The sequence below is a fragment of the Salvelinus fontinalis genome, chromosome 38 (genome assembly GCF_029448725.1).
Source record: "Salvelinus fontinalis isolate EN_2023a chromosome 38, ASM2944872v1, whole genome shotgun sequence".
Taxonomy (NCBI): Eukaryota; Metazoa; Chordata; class Actinopteri; order Salmoniformes; family Salmonidae; genus Salvelinus; species Salvelinus fontinalis.
Window position 1 is genome coordinate 35,490,280 of NC_074702.1, and position 10,951 is coordinate 35,501,230.

Here is a 10,951-nt window from a genome sequence, read left to right on the forward strand (position 1 = left end):
AGAGCAGCTCACAGATTACTGCACCTGTACATAGCCCATCTATAATTTAGCCCAAGCAACTACCTACTGTATTTATTTATTTAGCTCCTTTGCACCCCATTATTTATATTTCTACTTTGCACATTCTTCCACTGCAAATCTACCATTCCAGTGTTTTACTTGCTATACTGTATTTACTTCGCCACCATGGTCTTTTTTTGCCTTTACCTCCCTTATCTCACCTCATTTGCTCACATTGTATATACTTATTTTTTTCTACTGTATTAGTGACTGTATGTTTGTTTTACTCCAAGTGTAACTCTGTGTTGTTGTATTTGTCGAACTGCTTTGCTTTATCTTGGCCAGGTCGCAATTATAAATGAGAACTTGTTCTCAACTTGCCTACCTGGTTAAATGAAGGTGAAATAAAAATACATAAAAAATTGTGCATAAATATGGCCACGAGAACGTGGACAGGCCAAGTTTAATTTTGGAGTGCTTTTTAGTACATCTTGGGCGGTGGTACTGAAAGCTGACGTAAGACACGCAGCCCAGCCCCTTCTATAATATGTAGGGGGAAATAGGGCGAGGAGGGATTTGAGCGGAGCCAGCCAGCGACTGAGGACGCACCAGGTGGAGACAGCAACTACATTACGCACCAAGAATATATAAAACAGTACATTCCCGGGCAGCTAACTTCAGACACATTGACAAAATGTATCGTAAAAAGTATCTTCACTTACATTGTATCGAAAAACAATGAGGAACATTGTAACGAATTGAGATACAATATTGTGTGATGGCTGTATTCAAAAGACTCAAGAGACTTTGAAACAAATTATGCTTTTATTATCTGAATAGGCAACAACGTCTGCCAGCTACTGTCAAACGACCCAGGAAGACATATGAAGGCATTTGTGCGCCCTACACTTACATTTGAACATAGTTCAGCACTAGAAAAAGTGATGAACTCGTCTGGTTTGGACAACCTAACCGAATTTGCATCATGGTATCTCAACAGAACGGATGTCGAGGAGGAAAATCAGAAACTTCTGTTCGGGATTGGCATGGACAACTTCATTACGCTTTTGGTTTTCGGACTCATCTTTACGCTTGGAGTGTTGGGAAACTCCATGGTCATCACCGTGCTGGCACGTAGTAAACCCGGAAAACCACGGAGCACCACCAACATATTCATCCTCAACCTTAGCATCGCCGACCTGTCCTACCTGCTTTTCTGCATCCCTTTTCAGTCAACTATCTACATGATGCCGACATGGGTTCTGGGCGCCTTCATCTGCAAGTTCATTCATTATTTCTTCACCGTTTCCATGCTGGTCAGTATTTTCACCTTGTCCGCAATGTCGGTGGACCGCTACATTGCCATTGTTCACTCCAGAAAGTCGTCCTACATCCGCGTGTCAAAGCACGCTTTGATCGGAGTGGTGGTCATTTGGATACTCTCTTTGGCCATGGCGGCGCCAGTCGCCGTCATTCACAACATATACCAGAGAGACGAGAATCACACCTATTGCTGGGAAGTGTGGCCGGATCAAAACCAAAAGAAAGTCTATGTTGTGTGCACGTTTGTTTTTGGTTATGTATTGCCCCTGCTGCTGATTTCGTTCTGTTACGCAAAGGTACGCAGGCAATCCTGATTTATTTATTATTGTATTGATAGATAATTGCCTATGTCAATTTCTGAGTTTGTGTAATCTAAGATGGGGACAACTAAGACATAAATTAGAGAGCCTTTGAAAATAAATTATTTCAATACAATGTTATTACATATTTGTTATAGCATAGGCTTTAATTAATCGTTTGATAGGTTATCACACAATTCTTTATGCATTTTCAGGTTTTAAATCACCTGCACAAAAAACTCAGAAACATGTCCAAAAAGTCAGAGGCATCGAAAAAGAAGGTATGTAAAACCATTCATGACATTTTACATATTGACTGTTGATGGTGATCATTAGTGTATGGCGGACAGCCCCACACATGCAGTATGTTGGAGTATTACAGTCTCCCACACCAGTTGTCCAGCAGCAATAGTAGGGGAACAAGACCAACATTAGTTAGTCTGGGATTTAAAGCTACAGTCTGGGATTTAAAGCTACAGTCTGGGATTTAAAGCTACAGTGTGGGATTTAGGAAGCTGTGCAATGGTCATTTCAATTCTTAATATTTACTTCATGATTCTTGAGGAATATAAGGTCTACATGTCTCATGAGCTTAGCACTATGACCCACTATGGCTTTATCATAACCCAAAATAGAAGGTTGTACTACTTGTTTACATCAAGAATGTAAAGATACAATGTTTAGCTTCAAAATATGGTTAAAACTATATCTAGGAGTTTGACCATCTTGGCCTGTCAGTCCTTGCGTTTAAAGAGCTGTCTATGAATTTGAATGGAGCTACGCCTCATCGCTCAGCTCAGCCATATGCCAAACAAGGGGCGGGGAACCTGTTTTGTTGTTTTTTGACATTTTGACTTTAATGCTTTTTCTAGACATGTTGTCAAGAGCTCTAGGCAAGTGTTAAAACATTCAATATCATTTAAGCTTCATAAGGCTTCCATCCCTCTAGCCTAAAAAGACTATTTGAATAAGATGTTTCCAAAGATATAATCATGTCAAAAAATCAATATTGGTTGTTGTTTCTCGCCACCTAGTCATTTTATGAAGTTGGCTTTAGCAGGCACAGAGAGCTTCCCAATCTCCCAACCTCATATCTGGCTACCAAGAAGCCATTTCATGCCATCAATCAAGTTAGAGTAGCTAGCTTGTCTAACTACCTTAGCTGACATGTCTTCTGGCAAGGTTGGTAGACTTCAGAAAAGCAAGCGATAACTACATGTACTGAACAAGACTCACATTCCTTTCAACCTTTTACCCAGATTTTAGCAGAGATGCAGAGTAGCATATTTAGTTTCTTTAAAAGAAGAAACACAGACAGCTCAAGAGGTATGTTTAGATATGCAGACAAAATAGAAAAATTATTGACATAGAATTAATCATAATAATTATGGCTCTAGATTGTAGGAAAAAGCTGTTTCCGGTGTTTGAAAAATACAAAACTCTCCAACTTCCAGACTAGCGGCTTAGCCCCCGTCCGGACCACCCCCTAGCCATCCTCACATACTGACGTAACAGCATTGAGCTGCAACATATACCATGGAAGAACCAACATCCCATTGCCAGTTTTCTAGGCAAAAATAATAGTCTAGTGAAGTAAAATAACCAATAAACTTAGTCAGTATTGTAAATTGAATATAAGGTACTTGGTATCGGCGGTACAGTCCATTTACAATGTCCCTGAAGCGCCTGTCAATTACCACACTTGAGTGAAGCAGCAGAGTGGGAAAGTGCAATCAAACTGGACTTTCAGCTATTACTCTTCTTAATGGCCATTTGCCTGTCTAAGCCAACCCGCCGCTGCTGCTCGCCTGGCCCTTTAGTGTTGGCCTTTAACAATATGCCCAGACACCGGTCCACATGGCTTACGCATAACTAAACAATAAAAGATGAATGTTGGTCTGAACTATGTGTTTACAAAAATGTATTTTCAGTTGGTCACATATAGACAGTTCAAATGTCATTCAATGAGTATAAACTCTGATTGATGAAATAATATTTGTCTATAGGAATATCTTCACATTAATCTGGTTTCCATCCAACTTTTTATGCAGGTAAAGTACATGTCGGATAAAAAATGTCACGACAGGCCTGATGGAAACAGTTCATTTTGTCGGTAAACGTTCCAAATGTCGACAAAGCTAAATACGCTAGACAAGGTGGGATCTTTATGTCACTCGGAGTAAAAAAAATAAAATAATAATTGTATCTGCGAGCTGTTGGCAAGAACGCACGTGCCAATACCAGATGGGGCACATGCACTATATAATGCAACTTTTTTTAGACAAAACCATCAGGAGAGTTGAAAATGTGATGGAAATCCATCAAAGTTTTTTAAATTGAACGACAAAAGGGATTTTAATGTGGACTACGTCATCCTGCACATCCACAATAAGTCAATTGGATGGAAACACGTCTCTGGTGGGAACGTGCACATATTATTTTTATGCAGATTTTTTGAATATTCTCATGAAAATATGTCGCCAATTGGATGGAAACCAGGCTGATGAGATATTGCTGCCTGGTTCAAATCGATGCGCATGTTTGAGTCGTCAATCATCTCACCCAACCAGCCTCATTTATTTACAGTTAAAGCTTTCACAGTGGAAACAATTAAATGTGTCAAGAGATTAAAGAAAACGGAGGCTGTGTCCATAGGCAGATCAAGACACAAGGTGTTCAATTAAAGGTATAATCAATTGTGTGTTTGTGTGTCTGTGTCTACAAAACATTAAGAACACTTTCATAAAATCGAATCCAACTGCCACTTTGGCCCTCACAACAGCCTCAATTTGTCGTGACATGGACTCTACAAGGTGTCGAAAGCGCTCCACAGGGATGCTGGCCCATGTTGACTCCAATGCTTCCCACAGTTGTGTCAAGATGGCTGGATGTCATTTGGGTGGCGGTCCATTCTTGATACACACAGGAAACTGTTGAGTGTGAAAAACCCAGCAGCGTTGCAGTTCTTGACACAAACCGGTGCGCCTGGCACCTACCATCATACCCTGTTCAAAGGCAATTAAATAATTTGTCTTGCTTATTCACCCTCTGAATGGAACACGTACACAATCCATGTCTTAGCTGTCTCCTCCCCTTCATCTACCCTGATTGAAGTGGATTTAACAAGGGATCATAGCTTTAAACAGGATTCACCTGGTCAGTCTATGTCATGGAAAAAGCTGGTGTTCATAATGTTTTGTACACTCAGTGTATGTATGGATGTGTGCGTGTGTGTGCTCGCATATGTGTGTGCACGTGTGAGGAGTAGGAGGAGGCTGGCCTCGATCTCCAGCCATCAGTTCAGTGACTACTCCAATGCTGTGAAACAACGTGTCAGGAGCAGCTGGGCAAACAATACTACTATCACCACTATTATAAAACGTCTCCACTTATCAGCCCTAGGTACACACAGGAGGAGGACAGGGTGTGTATAGACTGTCGTGTGTGGCATCCCAGCACAACAGAAAATACATCTTTTCAACATCTTGTGCTCATAGGGATATCTCTAAAGCTCCTGTAATCCTCTTTGTCCTTTCACTTTGACAAGTGTATTGAGCAAAGGTTTAACTTTCAGTCCGCTCTTCAAAAAATAATCTTGACAATGTGGTTTGGATTATTACAAAAGGGAATCGTAACATGGGAGACCAATGGAGGCCAGATCAACCTGGATTCTTTTTGTTATCATGCACTTGGTTATAAATGGGATGCGTCATATGAATTCCAGCACTTTCTGACACTTCGTGATAAACATAGTCAAATGAATGAAATGTCAACAGACGGTTGTTAGCGATTGCAGTCTTAAACAAACATCTTTAGGCTGTTCTGCTAAAAAAAAGTGTTCCGTGGAGTAGGTAATGGGTTTGTTTTTGATTGGCATGCCACTATGTTTTAATGAATTCCCTGTGTAGCAGGCGTGAGGCACAGTTAATTAGCAGATTTAACAGTTTTACTCTCTTATTTCATTCAATTAGGCGTTTAGTTCAACAGCACACAGGAATTGTTATGGATGCCAATGCTGGACTTGTTCTTCCAATAGCCTCGAAATGGAGAACTAAAGCCCTTCATTGATTTTGTCTTTTGGGGGATTTTGAGCCCCTCTGACTGTGTGTGGGTATGTGCGGTGTTGGTTGTGTATGTGTGCTGTACTATACAAACAGATTCAGATTTCTCTTCCATACCATATACAGTAGCTTAAGATAGTGATTTATATATTTATATTTCCATATACGAGCCCAAGAACAATTTATAGATTCACAAGTTGTCACCATCAAATTAGCTGTGTTCGGTCTCCAAGAGAAACACCACATAGACGCAAACACCTAGACTTAACTAATGATGGTAAAATAAATAACAGTGCAAGGTTATTTCCGGTTTAATTTTGGGATTTGACTGTTTAAACGAATAATTGAACACTACACATACCAATTGTACAGCTCTGAATGATTGGGAGTTCAGGGTACAGTCAGTTCTGCTAGTCTTCAAGGGAGACCTGGAACAGGTGAAAGGGAGTTTTTTTTTATGTGGCTGTGCCTTTTGCAACAATGTGGTTGATGTTGATTTTAGGCTGGTTGTAGTGCTGAATGGTAGGTGTTTGAGCTGGACTTATGTATATTTTCATGACGCCACCAAGCTCACTGAAAACCTCACTTCATTCAATTCATTACTTAGCTACATCTATCCCTCTGTGTCTGATCTCTCTCTCTCTCTATATTACAGGTCTGTTTTTTATAGTGAGCGTTCCTATCAGTCTTTTACCATATATCTTTCCCCCCGCCTCACTCCTCTCTCTGTGTCATTCATCTCCCTCTCTCCTTCCCTCACTCCTTTTTTCAGAGCATCGTCTCCCAGTTTCCTGGAAAAGATCCATGTGCTACCATGTTAGCGGGGCTCAGGGACTGCTGTGGCAGGCAAACACATTTGTAAACATCTCCAGCCTTGCCCCAATGCCTTCTCTGTATGTTCCCGCTCTTTAATATATCTTCCATGTTGCGTGCTAATTATTTAACACAGCGGTAAATCAATCTGCAAGCCAGGAATGTAGGGGAAAGGCAGAGCAGGCCAGCAAGCATGCCATTGGCATTTCCTCTGACAGGTGCCACCTTTAACTATGCTAGTTTTGGCAAAAGACATGAGAACATCCCAGATTCTACTGAAAGACAATCTCATAAAGGGACAAGGTTATACACGTCACATGCTTAGTGGACGCACATAGTTATTACAACTAGACAATGTATTGACATTAGTAGATACGTTCAGAAGTCCATTTTTTTATTCATGAAAGGTAAAACGGTAGTGGACAAATTCCACTCTTCATACTTGAAGACCTTTTACCCTGTGCCCCCCCCCCCTCTCCTCTCTCTCCACTAGACTGCCCAGACGGTTCTTGTGGTGGTGGTGGTGTTCTGCCTGTCATGGCTCCCCCACCATGTGGTCCACCTGTGGGTGGAGTTCGGCAACTTCCCCTTGACCCAGTGGTCCTTCTTGTTCCGGGTGGCGGCCCACTGCCTGGCCTATAGCAACTCCTCCGTCAACCCTGTCATCTACGCCTTCCTCTCGGAGAACTTCAGGAAGGCCTACAAGCAGGTGTTCAGGTGTCAGATTACCAACTCCCCTCTCAACGAACTCAAGGAGTTCCGCAGCAAGGTGGACAACACACCGCCCTCCACCAACTGCACCAATGTCTGATTGGAGGTCACTGAGTGCCAGCTCAACTACGGCCATGACGACTGGTTGTTTTCCGAGGGTCCGTCTGAGACATGATGCTATGAGGTTCCATGTTTCGATTCGGAAATGGTATGAAGACAATATGAAGAAAACTGGATATGCGCTCAAGCTATATAGTTCCACATCAGCGCTGTACCATCAACAAAATAACGCCTGGCCAGACGATGTGCCATTCTGGACGTACTATCATATGTGTAGTGAGCGTCTCTTTCTTTCTTGCTCCCTCTCTCTCCCTCTCTCTCGCTCCCTCTATCTTGCTTTCTCTCTCGTTCTCTCTGTCGTGATCACAGGAAGATTGCCGAGTCTGACTCTCAGGAAAGGAAAGATTGTGGACTATGATATCTCACTGACCATCTTATTATACATCAAAACTGTGGATGTTTGGTCATTTGCCTTCTTTTATGTGCATGTGCATGTTGTCGGTCCTTTGTGATGCTGTATTTGTGCTCTCTTAAGTAGCTGTTGAAATGAGCGTCTATAATACAGCTTCACTCTACACATTGAAGCTTGATGTTACTGCTGTATATGTTACATAGTAGTAGCCTATCATGGAGTAGTTTTTAATTGTTAAAACATATTAGCTATTGCTCTATTAGATATTGCCCAGAATATAAGAAAAATGTACACAGTGTAATTTTGTCTTTAAAGTTGAATATTGTTTGAAGAGAAAGCATTTTGTGGTTTGAATGTAATGGCCAATTGTCTTGTTGTGAGTTGCCAACGTGTATACAAGGGAAATGTTGTCCGTATAACTTAAACCTGTCTTGCCACCTGTAATAGAGACTTTTCAATTGAAAAAAAAACACAAGTTGGGATTTTTAATAACGCTATTGTATAAACTATTTAAAAATACTCTAATGTGTACTCAATATAAGCCTACTTTATCTTATTTATTGAATTGGTGTACGATATGGAAAGTCCATGTTTTATGGCGTATTGTTTTGTCATGACATTGGCTTGTACATTAGAGCTTGTACAGGTACTGTATGTGGTTCAAAGACATTGTGTGGGATCTCGTTACCCTTTGACTTCCATTTCTGCCCATCATTAGAGTACACTAAAGAAAAATCTTCAAAGATCAGAGTGCCAAGATTTTGTTTGTCTGTGGTAACCACTTACAATCAGAAGTAGACAGAAAGAAAACACAATTATTCTCACAAAAGTATATCCCGCTCCTTTTCACAGCTAACACCACATCCATGTTTGGTAGTTCAGTATATGTGAGAGAGATTTGAAAAAGGTACTTCTTCTCATTTTACGTGTCGAAAGCTAGCTAATACTCATTAAATATTTTTGTTTGGTTAACCTAAGCCAATCAGGGATTGCCTACTCCAGATCGAGAACAAGAATGAATACAGTAAAAAACAAAATAAACATGGTAGAGACAGCACTTTGGTTATTTCGATCCATGGTACAGGACAAAACTATCTCATACGGATTTGTATATACTTGAGTACTGCCATGGGAAACTCGCTTCATGGTCATTGTACGGTGTGTGGCTATCTCCATCGCGAGGCGCCGTTGTACACTCTTACTTAAGCGTAAACACATGTCAGTAATGAACATCTAGAATGGGTACGGTTTAGGCATGCTATGAAGTGGTTAGGGTAAGTGGTAGGCAGGGTAAGGTTAAGTTTAGGTATGCTACTGTAGCAAGTGGCTAAGGTAAGTGTTAGGGTAAGGTTAGGAAACAAGGACATGCATGGACTGGAAACTGCCGCTACTCAAAGATTACAAATCCTGCAATTTTACGTTCCCCCCACAATCCCCAACCAAGCACCTGGCAAAGCAACGTGACTCTCGTCACGTTTTCACTCACCACCACATAAGGGCGTTACAATTACACTCAAACTCAGCTGACCGTAGAATCGTTGGAACTACTAATTATTTGGAACTACTAATTATTTATTTCACTTTGTATTTACGGATAAATGCAACCCAGAGACTATCAAGTGATAATCGTGTTTAAATTATTCCTTTTTATCCCTCATTACTCGTTAACAGTGTGTTTAATGAAGACTCTCTTGATCAATTAAGACTCGTGAGTATTCTTTAGTTTCTGCTCCAGAACACCGTGACACAAATATTTGCTTTCTGGGATAGAAGAAACTTTCTACACATATCTATCTGTATTTCAATTTCTAAAATGTTTTGGGGGAAATGGAAAACGCTTATTTTTTTGTTTGTTTTTGTGCCATATTATGCTGGGAAAAAAATCGACACTTTTATATTTTGCCAATGCAGTGCTTATACGTGTTGATATCACATTAAACTGTTGTGACAAGCAATATGTTTCCTCATGAAAAGACTCACTGATTTAATTTGTTGTATTTCTTTCTACTATGCACATACAATATACAGTATCGTGATGAAGGTAGATGGATTGGACCATCTGTAATTCACTTCCATTCCCTCAGTCAAGTCTTCCTTTCCATTGCGGTAACAGGTAACAACCAGCTGGCCCATGAGAGAAGAATACATTTCCTGAAAGTGGCATTTGGCTAATGTGCTGAATTGGACTGTTTAGCCCAGGCAATGGACCACTGGCATCGCTCAGAATAGATTGGTTTACAAGGCATGAATACAAAATGTGCTTATCTTTTTTGCACTAGAAAGCAACCAATCATCAGCCACATCATCCAGCGCCACCCAGTTCTGCAGGAATAAATGTCTCACAACACAAAAATGCTGTAATACTTAAAAAGAGCTTTTTTTTTTAAAGAGCCCAGTCTTAGTAAACACACTTGGAGCACAAATCATACATAATACATTAAATATGAAAACGATATCATCCCGGGAAGCATAGCCGTAGAAGAATGTGGAGATGAAGTTGATTCCAGAACCAATTTCTATTGTGAATTATTTTGTTGGTAGCATGCTCCCTTCAGGACAGTAAACACAACTAGCTCCCATCCAAATATCCACTTTATCCTTACTCATAATCTTCTTGGCTAGCTATTTTACAACCTCCTACTTTTACTACTTTCTTTTCTGGGTCACCATGCTCACCCATAAGAATAATAAACAACTCTGTCCCCTAAAGATGTAGGATCTTAATTTGACCAGTATTTTCGCAGCATAATCCTGCAGCAACTGGATTTGAACTTTTAGTCCGTAATGTTGCTTGAATCGTGGTTAGGCAATTAGCTGGCTAAAATTGGGCTACATGAAAAGTGCAGTACTGTTAAAATAACCGTGTGCTAGTGCAGGTTTTCAGTGAATTTACGTTAATCACAAAACTCATCTGAATTTCCTGTGGCACAGGAAAATTCTCAGCAACAAATTAAGATCCTACATCTGTATCAAAGTTATTAGGCAATAAATAAAACTCTTTAATCATGCAGAGAACATCCATGGTTCTAGCCTACAGTACTGTAACAAGGTCACTCTTTTTCCTCAGTAGCACAAACACACTCCAACCACATCTTGTGCAATTGATTTTGGAGGACTGAGATATATTTATTTAATTCCGAAAAGGATGAAGTAAGGGCTATTATTGACTATTGTTGAGGGCTGTACCAGTCAAGCCTGGTTTCATCCTGGGTCTGCTTTTGGGATACGTTTTTTTGGTCATGTTCTTTCTACCCATGTTGAGGTACAAATAT

General features: G+C 40.4%; 1 protein-coding gene across 1 annotated transcript; it reads left to right on the forward strand.

Moving 5' to 3' along the window:
* The first annotated feature begins 549 nt into the window (after positions 1-549).
* On the forward strand, positions 550-9,652 carry LOC129837616 (galanin receptor type 1-like). Its single transcript, XM_055903917.1, has 3 exons — positions 550-1,619; positions 1,838-1,903; positions 6,990-9,652. The coding sequence occupies exons 1-3, from the start codon at positions 885-887 to the stop codon at positions 7,305-7,307; spliced, it is 1,119 nt and encodes a 372-aa protein (XP_055759892.1). The 5' UTR covers positions 550-884; the 3' UTR covers positions 7,308-9,652.
* Positions 9,653-10,951: the final 1,299 nt, after the last annotated feature.